The sequence below is a fragment of the Macaca thibetana genome, chromosome 4 (genome assembly GCF_024542745.1).
Source record: "Macaca thibetana thibetana isolate TM-01 chromosome 4, ASM2454274v1, whole genome shotgun sequence".
Classification (NCBI taxonomy): domain Eukaryota; kingdom Metazoa; phylum Chordata; class Mammalia; order Primates; family Cercopithecidae; genus Macaca; species Macaca thibetana.
In genome coordinates, this window is record NC_065581.1 from 102,031,860 (window position 1) to 102,050,722 (window position 18,863).

The window sequence follows — 18,863 nt, forward strand, 5'->3', positions numbered from 1 at the left end:
TACTTATTTATTTATTTTTTTGAGACAGAGTCTCGCTCTGTCGCTCAGGTGGAGTGCAGTGGCACGATCTCGGCTCACTGCAAGCTCCGCCTCCCAGGTTCTCGTCATTCTCCTGCCTCAGCTTCCTGAGTAGCTGGGACTACTGGCATGTGCCACCACACCTGGCTAATTTTTTGTATTTTTAGTAGAGACAGAGTTTCGCCGTGTTAGCCAGGATGGTCTGGATCTTCTGACCTCGTGATCCGCCTGCCTTGGCCTCCCAAAGTGCTGGGATTACAGGCACGAGCCACCGCGCCCAGCCTGTTATCTCTACTTCTAAAATTAATAATGCTCCATTAAATAATGACAATTTGGTTAAAACTTTGGGACTTCAACAATCTCTTCAGCAATATCCCATACCACCTCCATGTGATTCAAAAATATATAAACTTATTTTTCCAAAGAAAGTGGTATGGCAAAATGGCCAATACTACTTTATATAAAATATAAGTCTAATAATAGAACAAAATGTTAACAGTGACTTTATCATTGGGATGCAGAAGTGAAAGGATTGCTTGAGGCCAAGAGTTCAAGACCAGCCTGGGCATCAAAGCAGGACCCCAACTCTACAAAAAAATACAAAATATACTAGCCAAGGGCAGTGACACACACTTATAGTCCCAGCTACTTGGAAGGATAATGCTGGATGATTTCTTGAGCCCAAGAGTTTGAGGTTGCAGTGAGCTATGATCATGCTGCTACAGTGCAGCCTGGGTGACAGTGAGACCCTGTCTCTAAAAAAAGGTTTTACTGGCTGGACACAGTGGCTTACGCCTGTAATCCCAGCACTTTGGGAGGCCGGTGGGTGGATCACCTGAGGTCAGGAGTTCAAGACCAGCCTGGCCAACACGGTGAAACCCCGTCTCTACTAAAAATACAAAAGTTTTTTTTTTTTTTTTTTAACCGTGATTATCTCAGAACGTAAGGAATATAGGAAGTGCTCATTCCCTCTGTTACCTTTTTTCTTCCTTTCTGACTAGCTATCTAATTCTACAATGACCATATTAAAAGTACTTAAAAGAACATAATGAAAAACAGCTCTCCAATAATGAACACATAACACACCTCAGCAGAGATGCTCCTAAGAAGTCCCTTAAAAGTCAGTAACAAAGGCTAGGGAAATAAACTTCAAAATAAATGAAAGTTATAAACTTAAAAAGGAGAAGAGAGAAATACAGTGAGCCATAACTTATCTTAATATTGCTAAAAACTTTATCTCAAATCATTCTACACCTTCTTAATCCCTATAAAGAAGTAACACAGTCCAGGTGTGGTGGCTCACACCTATAATCCCAGCACTTTGGGAGGCCAAGACAGGTGAATCACTTGAGGCCAGAAGTAAGAAACTAGCCTGGCCAACATGGTGAAACCCCATCTCTACTAAAAATATAAAAATTATCTGGGCATGGTGGCGCACACCTGTAATCCCAGATACTTGGGTGGCTGAGGCACAAGAATCGCTTGAACCAGGAGGCGGAGATTGCAGTGAGCAGAGATTACACCACCGCACTCCAGCCTGAGTGACAGAGCAAGACTCTGTCTCAAAAAAAAGTAACTTGCAGAAACACTTGTGCTACACTTTGCCAAACTCTCACATTCAATATCATTTTCTAAAACGTACTTTTAAAGCATCAGATGAAATTGATAGCACTTACTGCTGTAAGGCCTTCATTATTACAAATGTTGACATCAGCACTATATTCTAATAATTTACTCATACATTTCTTCTGCCTGAAAAGGAAAAAGAGTCATGGATAACTGGTACTAAAAAACACATGCAAATGATAATTAATTTACTGAAATATTAACTATAATCAATAACAGCTGAGAACATCATAACATCTTTATCTGTAATATCAAGTGATATCTGCAATATTTAAACAAACACTACTTGAGGCAAAATACAAAACTGCTTCTATGATTCAAAGATTACAGGAGAAAACAATGACACAGTCAGGTTTTCATATCATTGGGACAAATCATCATTCAAACTGTAGAGAAATTTCTAGTATTGACTAAGTTCATAAAACAGTAATATTCATCAGAAACATAACAAAATACAAGTCTAATGGAAGGGGAATGAATAGAGAAAAATGATGTCTCAACATTGTATCCTACATTCTTGTCAGCAAAATATTTAAAAGATAACACTAAGATGTTATAAAATCATACTCAGAATATCAATGAAATGCATGTCTATGTATCCCTCTACTCACTGGGGGATGAGGAGGGGGATGCAGAGACTCTTTATTTTTTTTTCAGTTATTTGTACTGTGGTAAAATACATATAAAATTTGCCATCATAACTTGTTTTTTTTTGAGACAGTGTCTTGCTCTGTCACCAGGCTGAAGTGCAGCGGCAGATCTTGGCTCACCGCAACCTCCGCCTCCCGGCTTCAAGTGATTCTCCTGCCTCAGCCTTCCGAGCAGCTGGGATTTCAGGCATGCGCCACCATGCCCAGCTAATTTTGTATTTTTAGTAGAAACAGGGTTTCACCATGTTGGCCAGGATGGTCTTGATCTCTTGACCTCGTGATCCGCCCCTCTTGGCCTCCCAAAGTGCGGGGATTACAGACATGAGCCACTGTGACCGGCCCATCATAAACATTTTTTTTTTTTTGAGACAGAGTTTCGCTCTGTGTTGCCCAGGCTGGAGTGCAGTGACGCCATCTCGGCTCACTGCGACCTCCGCCTCCCGAGTTCAAGCAATTCTCCTGTCTCAGCTTCCTGAGTAGCTGGGATTACAGGTGCCTGCCACCAAGCCTGACTAATTTTTGTATCTTTTAGTAAAGCCGGGGTTTCACCATGTTGGCCAAGCTGGTCTCGAACTCCTGACATCAGGTGATCCACCCCCTCAGCCTCCCAAAGTGCGAATTACAGGCATGAGCCACTGCACCCAGCCTTCATCACAACCTTTTTTTTTTCTTTTTTTTGAGACAGAGTTTCGCTTTTGTTGCCCAAGCTAGAGTGCAATGGCACAATTTCAGCTCACTGCAACCTCTGCCTCCTGGATTCAAGCAATTCTCCTGCCTTAGCCTCCTGAGTAGCTGGGATTACAGGCACCCGCCACCACGCCCAGCTAATTTTTCATATTTTTAGTAGAGACTGGGTTTCACCATGCTGGCCAGGCTGGTCTTGAACTCCTGACCTCAGACGATCCGCCTGCCTCGGCCTCCCAAAGTGCTGGGATTACAGGCGTGAGCCACCACGCCTGGCCCCTATCAAAACCATTTTTAAATGTACAGTTCACTGGTAAATAGTCCAGTGAGTAAACAGTAATATATGCACTATAGTGTGTATATATAACACATATGTATTATATACATATTATATAATAAATATAGTAGTAACATAATATGAGGTTGGTGCAAAAGTAATGGTGGTTTTTGCCATTACTTTGAATGGCAGAGTATATAGTATATATGAACATATTACCATTTATTCAACTAGATCATAAACATCTTCATACCATGGATTGTATCATATTTCTTTAATCAACTCAGTACTAAGGATAGCCAGCCTCATAGTAGCTCTCAATAAAACTTTGATTATTAATATTCAATCTTGTAAATCAATAGTTAAAATTCTCATTGACTGAATAAAACTTTTAAGAAAAAAGAACTGACAAGTTACTTGCTTTGATTTTTGTACTTGTAATGAAGTTAAATGTCACTTAAAATTAGCATTATAATCAAAGAAACTGAAGAAAATAAAGCTCTGGGTAAACTTTTAAGATCAAACATTTACAAAGTTCCTTTATCTAACACACTGTTAGGAAAACCTTAAGAAATAAATATTCAATACTCATGAGACCACAGACCAGATAGTTCCATTAAAATAAATGCATTGTTTAAATGTGTGTTCGTGTGTCTATACCCATATGGGTAGATTTCTAAAACCTTTCAGAAGCCTATTATGGACCACTGGCCTAAGCCAATAATGCCAAAATAAATCAATAGGTAGGAATGGGCCAGGGAAATAGGCCCAAAAAAGGGTTTATTGTAGGGGTTGTTGAAGAAAAGCAGTAATCTATAACGCTTTTCCTCCCAAAAATGAATTGCAAAAGGTACAGGGAATATAGGAGAGAAATATATCCTATCTTTCTTATTGAACAATCATTATTACTATTTTCCAGGATCTGAATAAGTCAAATCAATCCAATAAATAAGTGCTATTTTGCTAACAGAACTAAAATATTATGTAACAAATGGGCCCTACCCTTTATGAGCTCATAATCACCTAAAAAATAAAGTCTTCTTTCAAATCTGACTAAAACACAACCTAAGAATACATAATAATTTCAAAGCCTCTCCTTTTAACATTCTCACATAAGCATGAGCAATGCTGAATCCCCCTGTACAAAGAAGCAACTATATTCCTGCTCAGATATTGCACCAATTATAGGGAGCCTATGACAACCAAAATTACACAGGGACCAGTCACCCAAGTGCTCTGTGGAAGCTTAATGGGGCTTCTTTTGGAAAGGAGGACAATCCAATACAGCACTAATGGCAAAGAGAAAAATGCTAAAGCAGGTCAAGAGAAATACAGCAGCCATCTGATGACAGCTGAGGGAACAAAACAAAAAGCTGGCCCCAAAACGCAGATGGACCAACAAAATGGGAAGAACTCTACTACGACTTCTACTTCAGTATGGATAAATGTGAACTCATAAAGAAATTATAGTAAAAAGCTATTTCTGAAAACATCAGCTACCACAGGAAGTACTCAAGTCACTTAGCAAACATTGAGCACCTCTAAGTTGTACAAGGCTTCCACTCAATAAATAATAAAAACCAAAATATTTAAGTATCGAATGTCAAGAGTCATCTTTATAGAAACATAAAGGCATCCAAATTAAAGAGAGGGTCATCAATTCTTTTTATTCCTTTTCTTCTTGCTGAATGGCTGTGAATCATTTAATATCTGCCATATTCCTTCACTTTTAAAATGTAATGGTCTTCAATCACTGTTGACAGAGTGATCAAAACTATATTTTCTCTGTGCCACTTTGTTTCTGAAAAACGGTACATGAAAATTCTTTTCAGCAGACCAAGAACATCCTGTCTTTCAAGTCTAAGACCTACTTCTTGCTCTTCACACTGAAGTCTTAAGACTCAGTTGCCTACTGAAATGACAGCAGAGTTTTTATCCCTGCTCTGCACTAATCTCTCCTTTCATTAACACGGTTGTTGAAACACAGTACTAAGATATTTTTCTACATGTAACCTTTTCAAGACCTTTATCAATACCCTATCAACACTTGGGATAATGTACCTAGACCTGAGATCAATTCAGCAAGGGAATGAATGATTTACTCTATGACCTTGGGTGCGACACACTACAAGATACCTAACATGGCTAATTATAAAAACAACTGTTTAATCAGCACATTGTTACCTATGAGAACAGTGGACAATTAAACTGGCGCACATGCTAAATCAGGAAATACGGCAGATCAGAAAGGGTCAACAGACTACGCCTTTCCCCTGTCCAACCTAGGCATCACTATAGCTGCCTTTTTTGTTCTATTTTAATCTTTATATGCAAAAATTTGGCCTCAGATTGATGTAATGGACAATTTTAGCTCCCATATCCATCTTATTAGGCAGTCAACTCAAATATCTAGAAGCACAGTTAAGAATAGGAAACAAAAATATCTTCAAGAGTAATTAAAAAAAGAAAAAAAAGACACCATATATTTGTACACCGTGTCCATAGAGAAGTTTTTTTGGGTTTTTTGTTGTTGTTTTGAGACAGAGTTTCCCTTTGTTGTCCAGGCTGGAATGCTATGGTACAATCTCCACTCACTGCAACCTAGTTCTCCCGGGCACTTAAGCGATTCTCATGCCTCAGCCTCCAGGCTCAAGCAATTTTCATGCCTCGGCCTCCTAAGTAGCTAAGATTACAGGCATGCGCCAACAAGCCTGGCTAATTTTGTATTTTTTAGTAGAGACAGGGTTTCACCACTGTCTCAACTCAAAAGTTGGTCAGACTGGTCTCAAACTCCTGACCTCAGATGATCTGCCCGCCCTGGCCTCCCAAAAGGCTGGGATTATACAGGCCTGGACTCCATAAAGAAGTTTTACAGTGTTTGAAAGGGTTTCAGCTGGATGCAGTGGCTCACACCTGTAATCCCAGCACTTTGGGAGGCCGAAGTGGGCGGATCACCTGAGGTCAGGAGATCAAGACCATCCTGGCCAACATGGTGAAACCCCATCTCTACTAAAAATACAAAAATTAGCTGGGCGTGGTGGCGCATGCCTGTAATCCCAGCTACTCAGGAGACTGAGGCAGGAGAATCGCTTGAACCTAGGAGATAGAGGTTGCAGTGAGCCGAGATTGCACCACTGCACTCCAGCCTGGCGACAGAGTGAGACTCCATCTCAAAAAAAAAAAAAAATAAGTAAGTTTATAAAATATAAGTTCTTCAAGTCCTGAATCAAAAACTACTTATTTTTGTTTTAAACATAATTCCAATCATTTTTGTCTGATTTCTCAGACCAAATAAAAACTAATGTTAGCACTAAAAGGAGTAAACTACCCTAGTATCTAGGAAGATTACTCTGGTACAGCTTATCCAGAAACAACTACAAATAAACTGTGTACAATATATTAAGTCTGTGTACAATTCCATTAATAAAAGTAACTAAACAAGCAATTTGCAAAATGAGCCACAGAGTTAGGAGTGGCAAAAGATTAGCAGAAAAAAAGCACACTAAAATAGAGGTGAAAATTATGCTTTTCAGAAAATACAATGTCACTATAATACAAGTAATAATGAACTTCCACATATATTTCCAAGAAGAAAATCAGTGAGCAATCCAATGAATTACTAAATATGATAGCTATTTTAAAACTGAATATAATGACCCAAGATCCACTATCAAGAAGAACAGTATCATCAATAATATCTTCGAGAGACAAAAAAAATTATAGAAAATAAAATATACACATCATTATTGCAGTTTTTCCCAAGGTAAATATTGGGGGTGCGGGATGAATCATCAAACCAAGGTAAAGTGACTTGAATAACTGATAATACAACTTAAACCACTTAAGAAAACTAAATAGTTACCCATTTCTTGCTGCCAGATGAAGGGGTGTACAGCCTGAAATATCTTGATAGTTAGGATTTGCTCCTTTCTTTAACAGCAAAACCAAGCATTCCACCGATCCACAACTAAAACAATATTAAAAGACAGTTCAGATACATTCAACATACAGCCATACTTAATATACTTTAATTAAAAAACAAAATATTCTATTACACACAATTTTCTTTTTGTTTTTCAGACAGAGTCTCACTCTGTCGCCCATGCTGAAGTGCAGTGGCGCCATCACAGTTCACTGCAGCCTTGACCTCCTGGGCTCAAGCAATCCTCCCACCTCAGCCTCCCAAGTAACTGGGACTTACAAGCATGAGCCACCACAATTTGGTAATTTTTTTTTTTTTTCCTTAGAGAAGAGGCCTCATTATGTTGCCCAAGCTAATTTCAAACTGCTGAACTCAAGCAATCCTCCTACCTCGGCCTCCCAAAGTGCTGGGTTCACCGGTGTGAGCCACCATGCCCGGCCTTAAACACATTTTTTTTTCTTTCTTGATACAGAGTCTCGCTCTGTCACCCAGGCTGGAGTGCAGTGGCTCGATCTCGGCTCACTGCAAGCTCCACCTCCCAGGTCCACACCATTTTCCTGCCTCAGCCTCCCGAGTAACGGGGACTACAGGCTCCTAGCTAATTTTTTTTGTATTTTTAGTAGAGACGGGGTTTCACCATGTTAGCCAGGATGGTCTCGATCCCCTGACCTCAAGATCTGCCCGCCTCGGCCTCTCAAAGTGCTGGGATTACAGGCGTGAGCCACCGCGCCCGGCCATTTTTTTTCTTTTCTTTTTTTTTTTTTTGCGACAGAGTCTTGCTGTGTCACCCAGGCTGGAGAGCAGTGGCACGATCTCGGCTCACTGCAACCTCAGCCTCCAGGGTTCAAGCAATTCTCTTGCCTCAGCCTCCCAAGTAGCTGGGATGACAGGTGCATGCCAGCACACCTGGCTATGTTTTATATTTTTAGTAGAGATGGGGTTTCACCACGTTGGCCAGGCTGGTCTCGAACTCCTGACCTAAAGTGATCTACCCACCTCGGCCTCCCAAAAGTGTGGGATTACAGGTGTGAGCCCCTGTGCATGGCCTTTTAAACACATTATTTTTACCTGTAATTTGTAATTTAACTTCTGACACGAATAGTAAACATTCTCTATTTTCAAGATGGTCCATTCTACTATGAAAATTATAAAGTATTTGAGAAATTCAAATACTTCAAAGAAACCGTATGGTACTTTCAACTTTCTGGCCTTTCATAAGCCAAATTATTCATGAACAATTAATTTCAACATACCTACCTAAATCCTGAAAAGAGGATAGGTACCAGTTAGTTAACTGATTGATTACATACTAGGAGACTGTAGATAAAAATCATTCTCCCACCTATGTAAAAAATATAAAGCCAATTACTTCATCTGCAGACGCATATAAAATATCATATTGCTGGGATAAAAAGACAATTTTGGTGAACTGCACCATTAAGTATATCCAGGAAAGACAATCTCCATGTCTAACCTACTGTGATCTGGTATAAAACAAGCTAAGGCAAGAAGGACATGAGATTTACATACAATCCCAAAGTTAACAGTTTAGAGAGAAAACAGCACACCACGCCCTCAAATAGGATAAACAACACTCAGCTGTCTGTTCTCATCTCTCCCCACAAATATCATGTGACAACGCTGTTCAAAGCTTACTGATCCTTGCTCTAGATCAGAGTTTAACTCAAAATATCTTTAGTCTTACTTTGCTGCAATGTGAAGCAAGCTTCTTTTCACACGTCCAAACGCATAATTGACATCAAATTTTGAATTTGATAGTAGTTCAGAAACAGACCTGTGCAAAAATAAAAAGAGGAATCAATGTGTAAAAACAGTTTTTAAAAACATAATAAATCAAGTTAACAGCTCTTTAGCTACTCTGCTTGCCTGTGTGTTTTTTGAGACAGAGTCTTGCTCTGTCACCAGGCTGGAGTACAGTGGCGAGATCTTGGCTCACTGCAACCTCTACCTCCCTGGTTCAACCAATTCTCCTGCCCCAGCCTCCTGAGTAGCCGGGACTACCGGCGCGTGCCACTACGCCTGGCTAATTTTTGTATTTTTAGTAGAGAGGGGGTTTCATCAAGTTGGCCAGGATGGTCTCTATCTCTTGAACTCGTGATCCGCCCACCTCAGCCTCCCAAAGTGCTGGGATTACAGGCGTGAGCCACCCCGCCCAGCCTAGCTACTCTTACTGATTCTTCAGGTTTTGTCCCACACCTACCACAAAATACTGCACTATTCTCTTAGTATGTTAGCCAGCACAGTATCATCCAAAAACCAAATGCCTTGGCCAATAAGCTGGTGCTGAAGGTTTCCTCATCTGCCACTTGGATAGTCCTATGTTACCTGCTCTTAGGATACACAACAGAGTAAGTTGGCTTTAGCTTTCCTTAGATTCTTGAGAAACAAACGGTGTAGGCCTGGCTCCTCCCCTTGCCAAAAGTTGAGCCTAGCTATATTAATTTTGACCAAATAAAGAAAATCAGACAAAAAACATTTTTTAACTATACCAGGTAGGAAATTTTTAAAAAAATTTTTAACTTGTTTCAAAATAGTTTATCTTTACATTCTTACTATATCAAAAAATCCAGTGGCTAGCCATGGCAGAGCTGACTGGTGTAAGTCTAAAGACCCCCTCACAAACCCAAACAATTGTATTTCATATATAGCCCTGTAAGAGCGTGTCAACACTACATCAATAAAAGGAACATAAAAGTAAGTAGCACATAAGGGAACTAAGTTGTCCCTCATCCGTAATCTTTTGCTATAAAGATCAGTAGTGACCTCCAAAAGAAATCATCACAATGTATTTTTCTATGTCAGTGACCAACCAAATACTTAATATCTCAATATTCATTAAGAAAATCTCTCACCATAAAATTTTACAGCTCATAAGATCTTGGAAAATCATATTCCTTATTTCACACACACAAAATTATAACAGAAAAGTTAAATAACTTGCCCCAGGATAACATCTATGCCCAAACTCTGTGTGTGTGTGTGTGTGTGTGTGTGTGTGTGTGTGTGTGTGTGCGCGCGCGCACGCGCGTGGGAATGCAGTACACATTTAGAACAATGTATGCTTCTTAAAAAGCAAAAATTTTTGAAACAAGCACTCACCTGTGTTGATCAGCCATAACCATTGGCATTAATGTATAAACAGCAGTTTCATTATCTGAGTAAAAAAACCAGAAAGAGTTCATTTATCCCCTACTTTGTCCAAGGTGATACTTAAGATTAGTTTAGAATTTTTCTAACTCTATACAAAAAGCAAAAAGGAGAGGAAGAAGGAGGAAAGAATAATGCAGAATACTACAGGTATTTCAGAATTTATGATAGTGCAGAATCTTTCATCCCCCACCACTGCTTATCCCTTTTACGTCATCACAGAAGAGCTTAGCTTCTAAGGAAAATTAAAGAGTGACTCTTCAGAAGGTTTTGTCCCATTATCCACCAAAACACAATTCTCTAAGTGTAGTATGGTAGCCCGTGCATCATCATCCAAAAACCTTTCTGTAGCTTTAACAATTGAAATTTATTTTACTTCCAAAGAGGTATTTACAGGCATCATGTTTTATCATACTTACATGTACTTTGGGGGAAATTTAAATATATATGAATATTAAATATATATGCTAAAATAATTATAAAACCTTAAATATATACAATACTGGCTTCTTGTCAATATTATTACAAAAGAAATTAGTTTAGAAGCTTTTATGAAAGAGCACTGAAGTCTTCATTGTACTTATCACTTTACTTACAACATTTTTACTCGTACGTGCTATGGTTTGAATGCATCTGCCAAAAGTTCATGTGTTGGAAATGTGGTTGCTATTACGGCAGTGTGAAGAGGTGAGGTTTTGGTGAGGCAATTGAGCCATGAGGGCTCCTCTTTCATGAATGGATTAATTCTGTTTAATCCAGGAGTGGGTTAGTTATAGTGAAGTTCAGTCCCCTTCCCTCTAGCCCTTCCTCTCTCACCCTTCTGCCTTCCACCATGGGATGACTCTTACTTGATGCTGGTGCCACGCTGTTGGACTTCCCAGCTTCCAGAACTGTGAGAAATATATTTGTTTTCTTTACAAATTATCCAGTCTGTGGTATTGTTATATCAGCAGAAAACAGACTAAGAGAGACCCTTTACACAATAAGTTCGCAAAAACATGAAACAAAAGAAAAGGTTAAAAATCAACATCTATGATGCCATATTATACTTACGTACATTTTAGCTAGTGTTTTGAATTGATTTTTATATATTACTAAGGGTCATTTCTCAATTCAATGTATTTTGGAGGTTTATGTTTTTTAATAAATTATTTACAAAGACGAAACCCTGATAACCCCCACTCAGTCATTTAAAAGTTAATGCTGATGCTCAGTTAATAGGTTAAAGTTTAAGGAGAAACAGGATATGTACATAGTATCGAGTACCTCTTAAAAATATTGACTAATTACAAAGGAAAAAGAAAATTTATAGTGAAGAACCCAGCAGATACTATCTTAATCAACTGACAAAGGGTAACGTCACCAAAAATAATATGTATTCAATATCATATAGTTCCTGATAGGAGCCACTGAGGACACATCACTTTTGTAGTACAGCAGTCCTCCCTTATCCACAGCGGCTATATTCCAAGACCCGGAGTCAATGCCTAAAACCGTGGATAGTAACAAACCCTATGTATATGATTTTTTTCCTTACATGATAAAGTTTAATTTATAAAGTGGGCACAGTAAGAGATTAACAACAATAAATAATAAAATAGGACAATTATAACACTATACTGTAATGAAAGTTATGTGAATGTGGGCTCTCTCCCTCTCTCTCAAAATATTGTGCTGTGCCTCCCGCAACTGAAACCTCGGAAAGCAACGCTTGCAGATAAGGGTGGACTACTGTTCTTGCCAAAAATGCATAACTTCAATCTAATCATGAGAAAATGTCAGATAAGCCCAAATTAAAGGGAATTTCAGATAAGCCCAAATTAAAGGGAATTCCACAAAACACCTGATCGGTCCTCTTTAAAAGTCTCAGGACCATTAAACACAAAGAAAAACTAAAGTACTATCACAGTTTGGAGGACACTAAAGAAACATAACTAAAGGCAATGTGGTATCCTGAATTGGATCCTTAAACGACATTAGTGGGAAAGCTGGAGAAATTTTAATAAACTCTGTAGTATAATTAATAGTATATACAAATGTTAATTTCTTATTTTTGACAACTGTACTATGGTTGTACAAGATGTTAACCTTAGGGAAAGGTGAGTGAAAGTTACATGGGAGGAACTCTGTGCTATTCATGCAAGTTTTCTGTAAGTTTAAAATTACTTTAAAAAACACTTTTTTAAAAAGGAGGAACTGTCATAGATTAAGAGCCTTAAGAGACACATCAACCATATGTAATATGTGGCCCTTATCTGGATAGTGATTTAAAAAAAAACAACTGTAAAAGGACATTTTTGAGACAATTTTTGAGACGAGGACAAACTGTATATGGACTTGGTATTTTATTTCAAGATAATACAAAATTACTGTTAATTGTATTGGCTCTAGTAATGGTATTATAATTGTGTTTGAAAAACATAATTCATATGTTTAGAAATATAAACTGAGCTGTTTATAGGGGCAATGGAAAAAAGTTATCAATATTCCTTCACATATTTGTTCATTATTTTACTGTGAGTGTACACATGAAAAGCAATTTAGTCCTTGTCAACATTCACAAGTTCAGTATGCAGATGCAACAACTTTTTCACTATAAAAGTAAAATACTAAATCTTACTAATAACTAACATTTAAGAACCATTATCTTAAAGGCACTTTTCTAAACACTTTGCATATATCATTGCTTTTCTCCTCACAACCACCCTATGAAGTAGGTACTATTATCCTCATTTTACAAATGAGAAAACTGAAGTACTAGTTAAGTAACAAGTTGTGTAACAGTGGCATTAAATGGCTGACTCCAGAGCCTCTACAAATAATATGTCCTGGCCGGGCGCAGTGGCTCATGCCTCTAATCCCAGCACTTTGGGAGGCCGAGGTGGGCGGATCATGAGGTCAGGAGATCGAGACCATCCTGGCTAACACAGTGAAACCCCATCTCTACTAAAACTACAAAAATTAGCCAGGCATGGTGGTGGGCACCTGTAGTCCCAGCTACTCGAGAGGCTGAGCCAGGAAAATGGCGTGAACCCAGGAGGCAGAGCTTGCAATGAGCCAAGATCGTGCCACTGTGCTCCAGACTGAGCAACAGAGCAAGACTCCGTCTCGGAAAAAAAATAAAAAATAAAAATAAAAAATAAAAAGATAATATATCCTACAATGCACCCAGTATACACCACATAACCAGAAGGTCCACAATAGAATACTATTCTTTTTTTTTTTTGGAGATGGAGTCTTGCTCTGTCTCCAGGCTGGAGTGCAGTGACGCAATCTCAGCTCACTGCAACCTCCACCTCCCGGGTTCAAGGGATTCTCCTGCCTCAGCCTCCCAAGTAGCTGGAATTACAGGCTCATGCCACTACGCCCAGCTAATTTTTATTTTTATTTTTTATTTTTGTATTTTTAGTAGAGACAGCGTTTCACCATGTTGGCCAGGATTGTCTTGATCTCTTGACCTCATGATCTACCCATCTAGGCCTCCCAAAGTGCTGGGATTACAGGCGTGAGCCACTGCGCCTGGCCAGAATACTATTCTTAATATGTAAAATAGACTCTGTTTTATCATCTTATATTTCTTTTTTTAAATGCTGACTACAACCCACTAATTGCTCTCAGAAACTACCAATGAGTCACCACCAGGAGTTGAAAATACTACACTAAGCCTCCCTTGGCATGACAACATTCTTTATCGTTCATATAATAATACATGTCCCAATAAAAATCTGAATTTCTAAACCATGAGAATTTCCATTAAGTTACTCCATAATAAAGTCACAAAAAACACTGTTATTTGTGGGTTTAAACTTAAATCAAGATAAATTTTAAATCAAGATAGTGCCTAATTTTAAGTGAGCATTAGTGAGCATAATAAGGTTCACAATGGTTGTATTTGTTTTTATTTTTTAGATAAAAATTAGATTTGCATCTTATTTAAGTCACATCTAACCCAAAGAAAAAAATAGGTCACATACATTAACAGGTAAGTATGAAGAAATAAATCTAACCACAACTGTGGTGCTAGAAGGAGACTATCCAAGAAATACTATACTAAGAAAGGACAGAATAAAATTTGTTGCCAGATATTTCCTTCTCTATTCTTGAAGGCACCTTCAGGATTAGGTATATAATTAAAGTCTTCAGGGTGACAAGAAAACTTTAATCTCTCACTTTATTAGACATGTTTGCCATTTTTATCACTACAGTTTCAAAACCCAACTGTTACCAAAAAAAGTGCTCAGAGCAATTAATTATATACAATTTCTCTTCAAACCATCACATGGGAGTAATTTTTTTAAACACAATTATCCTAACCACATATGCTAAAATGGGCTCAAATTGTATTATTTTATTAAACAAACTGCATTCACTATATTGTAGTTTAAACTTTACATACACTAACAACATACACCTTCCTTTTATTTATTTATTTTTATTTTATTTATTTATTTATTTTATTTATTTTATTTTTTTTTTTTTTTGAGGCTCAGTTTCACTCCTGATGTCTAGGCTGGAGTGCAGTGGTGCAATCTCAGCTCACTGCAACCTCCACCTCCCAGGTTCAAGCAATTCTGCCTCAGCCTCCCGAGTAGCTGGGATTACAGTCACCCGCCACCACGTCCAGCTAATTTTTTATATTTTTAGCAGAGCCGAGGTTTCACCATGTTAGCCATCTGGTCTCACACTCCTGACCTCAGGTGATCCACCCACCTCGGCCTCCCAAAGTGCTGGGATTACAGGTGTGAGCCACTGCACCCGGCCTCCACCTTTTAAACACTACTAAGAATCCATATCCCTAAAGTAATTTCTTACTCTTCACCTCTTTTTCTCTCAAGAATATTCCTGTGTTAGGCCTGCCTAGAGTGACTCAACTACCTGTACTCCATTACTTAGGGTAATACTCAGGTTTTTATCAAGGAAACATAGCATCCAACTCAGTTTATCAAACATCTATAGTTTCGACCTTTGCAACAAAGTTAATTTTAGAGTACAAGCTGACTAAAAAGTTTACAAGCTTAATAGTTTGTTATAATTAGATGCTTATTGATTATTGAATTCTAACAAAACAAAACAAAACTGAAATTTTTTAAATTTAGAGACATCTCAGAGTTTCTTTTCCATTCAGTCCTTAAAATGTAAGCACAAAAATGTAAGCACAAATGTGGATTTGTATCAGTAGAAATGATATATATATCATATATATATATTCCTGTATGTATGATATACTTGAAAGAGCCAAGCTCAGAGAATTCAAATACTCATCAGAACTTAGAGACAAAGATAAATTAAATTCAAGTAACAAAATGAACAAATTCATTATAATCAAAGAAAAGCAAATGCAAACAAGATGCCATTTTTGCCTATATGTGGGAAAGTTTTACTTTTACTTATCAAACTCTAGTTTCTGGGCACTCTCAGACTGCTGGTGGAACTTTCCAAGAAGTAAGTTGAGAAAATAATACGTTGAGCTTTAGAAATGTATTGTAGACATTCTTCTTGAGAGAATTAACCCTAAGGAAGTATTTAGAGACAGACTATGTCTTAAATATAAAGCTGTTTCTCATAAAATCAGTTTAAAAACAGTATTTAGATTCAACATTTGTTACGTGCGTCTTAGGAAATTCCGAAGTCATTAAGCATATTGAAGAATATTAAAAAAAAAAAAAAAAAATTGGGGGCCAGTCACGGAGGCTCACGCCTGTAATCCCAGCACTTTGGGAGGCTGAGGCAGGCTGATCACGAGGTCAGGAGATCGAGACCATCCTAGCCAACACGCTGAAACCCCCGCCTCTACTAAAAATACAAAAAATTAGCCGGGCGTGGTGATGGGCGCCTGTAGTCCCAGCTACTCGGAAGGCTGAGGCGGAAGAATAGCGTGAACCCCGAAGGCGGAGCTTGTTGCAGTGAGTCGAGATTGGGCCACTGCACTCCAGCCTGGGCAACAGAGCGAGACTCTGTCTCAAAAAAAAAAAAAAAGAAAACATTTGGGATGTTTTCTAAACACAAAATAAAAGGCTATATGCAATATGACGTTAACTTGTTAGGGAGAGAAAGAGAAAGAAGTAACAATGGTAACACTGCTTATAATTGGGTGGTGGAATGACATTTCTTTTTCTATTTTTATTTTCCAAATTTTCTACAATGAAACTACGTTACTTTTAAAACCAAGTAACATTATCAGAGTCTTCTAAATCACATTTATGTAAAAAATATCGAGATTCAAACTATACAATATAAATTATACATGTAGTCTTCATCAACCTATACCAATAATTTGACTACGAAAAATAAGCAAGAGTAGCACTGAAGAAATGGATTCAAATGTGGAATTTGGAAAGGAAATAAAGAAAAAATTGAAGCTTGAATCTAGTTATCAAAATCTGAATTCTAAATAGAAACTAGAGACCATTTTCTCAAGAAGATTATCCCCAGGCCAGGCGCGGTGGCTCACATCTGTAATCCCAACACTTTGTGGGGGGGCGGAGCAGTGTGCGGATTGCTCGAGCCCAGGAGTTCAAGACCAGCCTGGGGAGCATAGTGAGGCCTCATCTCTATAAAAGAAAGAAACTTATCGCCGAAGTACCCAATCCCACATTTCTTTCATGACCGTTGCCAAGGTCCCCTTCCCTATCCTACAAATCACCCAGCAGCAATTCAAAGAGAGTTTTGAAAAAATAAGATAAACTACTACAATTAAGAAAAAAGCTATTCACCAGCTATAACCTCCTCCCAACCCTTCTCTCACTTGGGCATAAAGAGCCAAAAGCTTCTTAGAAGCAGCACTGCTATCTCCCATCACCATTAAAACGTCTGAATTCCTGACGCTGTAAACAAAACTGTTTATTTTCTCTCGTTATTAGTAGAGTTTTACCTGTTCTGAAGGAACCCTGGAATGCTGAACTGAAAGTCCTGAACTTCAGGCACCATGGCTTATCCCTATTTGCAGATGTGTCCTAGTTCCCAGCTAGCCCACTCAATACTAGTCTGATGAATAAATGAAGTCAGGCATGCATATTAAAGAAAAATGTATTGTGTTTACACACACAGTACTTTTAAGAGTACCTGTTTGATGGTTGACAACCCTTTGTCTTAGTGTTATCAAAACAAGGCTGTGCCCCACATTTTTAAAAATAACAAAAATAAAAGCCCGCCTGGCCCCCCGATGCAGCTTAAACACTATCTTTGGATCATCTCTATCCCCGGCGACAGTGAAATGACCCGCAATTATGATGTTTTCTGACTCCGGGTCTCGGGTCTTTGGCTGGTATTCCTGCCTCTTTGCCAAGACCCCTAATCGACAGACGTTGAGAGACCTTTGTCTCGCTCCTCCCGGCAGCGGAACCCCCACCAACCCAGTTTCCTCCCGCAAACTCCCACCTGCCGGGGTGGGAGCGGCGGGCCAGGGGAGTCCAGGGCCCGGGGCCGCCTCTCAGCTCTGGAAAGTAAAAGTGGGCGTTTTCTCAGCTTTCGGTTAGTTTTTCCACCCGACCTTGACGCGTCCGGAGCTCCTGCCCCCTCCCCCGGCCGCCCCCTGCCCCGCGGACAGCCCGGCCCCACGACCCCGCTCACCCTCGGGCAACTCCACGGTGCGCGCGCGGCGCAGAGAGCGCGTAAGGCGGTTGAGTTGCTCCATCGCTCTCTCCATCCTCGGCGCGCCCTCCGCGATCCCCCGCCGCACCGGCGGCCTCCGCTCCCAGCGCCCTACATCTCGCCCGGGCCACTCCAGCAGGCGGAGGCGCGGGCTTGCCCTGGCTACAGCACTGAGCTGCAAGGGCTACCTGGGGCCACGTCCTGCGTCCGGGGGCCCGGCTGCTGCGGGGCCGACCACCCAGGGGACACCCGCCGCCGCCTCCGCTCGCGCCTTTCCTGCTGCCACCGCCGCCGCGTCCCTCCCGGGCTCGCGCGGCCTTCTGGGAACTGTAGTTTCCAGCTCGCGGAACCGAGCGCCCTGGGCGGAGTCACGCTGGGGGCGCCCCGGCCACGCCCACGCGGGCGCGCGGCTGAGTGTGCTGGAAGCCACGCAGCGACTGGGCGTATTCCTAAGTCCCTGGAAAGGCATTGTCACGCCCTGCTCCTCCTACCCTCCAAAGTTGTACAGGAGTAGCTTCCTCCAATTCTGTAACTTTACTGTAAAACAGATTGGAAATTGGCATAATTGTTCTTAAATCCGTCACCACCTCTCTAGTACTGTATTAGTGCCTTTGTTCCAGGTACATGAACTGTTTAAGTATGGTATTTTCGTATGTCAAATTTAAAGAGTAATAAAATCAAACAAATCCAAAAGCACAATATGCTTTTGTCGTCATTGTAAATAACTTGACAATAGCTTAATTAGTTGTTTTTCCTGCCTGGCGACTTTACGAGGGCAGGGACATTTAATTTGGAACTGTGTTGATCCCTGTACTTAACAAGGCACCTGGCACAAAGTTAAAGCTCTGGGGAAGATGTGGATGATGACAACCTGAAAAAATTTTTTCATTTATTTGGTACAATGCTAAAATGTCAATGTGATGACAGA

At 39.7% G+C, this 18,863-nt stretch overlaps 1 protein-coding gene across 8 annotated transcripts in view; it reads right to left on the reverse strand.

The window, feature by feature from the left end:
- Positions 1-18,234, reverse strand: part of HACE1 (HECT domain and ankyrin repeat containing E3 ubiquitin protein ligase 1) — a 127,800-nt gene extending 109,566 nt beyond the window's left edge. For 5 of the 8 annotated variants that reach the window (XM_050786700.1, XM_050786696.1, XM_050786697.1 and 2 more), the window contains exons 1-5: positions 17,915-18,233; positions 10,298-10,352; positions 8,883-8,972; positions 7,118-7,222; positions 1,695-1,770 (exon numbers count right to left, since the gene is read on the reverse strand). In XM_050786700.1, coding sequence (XP_050642657.1) covers positions 1,695-1,770; positions 7,118-7,222; positions 8,883-8,972; positions 10,298-10,352; positions 17,915-17,990 — 402 coding nt within the window. In that variant the 5' untranslated portion in view covers positions 17,991-18,233. Of the gene's footprint in view, positions 1-1,694; positions 1,771-7,117; positions 7,223-8,882; positions 8,973-10,297; positions 10,353-17,722; positions 17,875-17,914 lie in introns of those variants that run through there. The other 3 variants (XM_050786701.1, XM_050786698.1, XM_050786699.1) reach the window with 2 other exon arrangements.
- Positions 18,235-18,863: the final 629 nt, after the last annotated feature.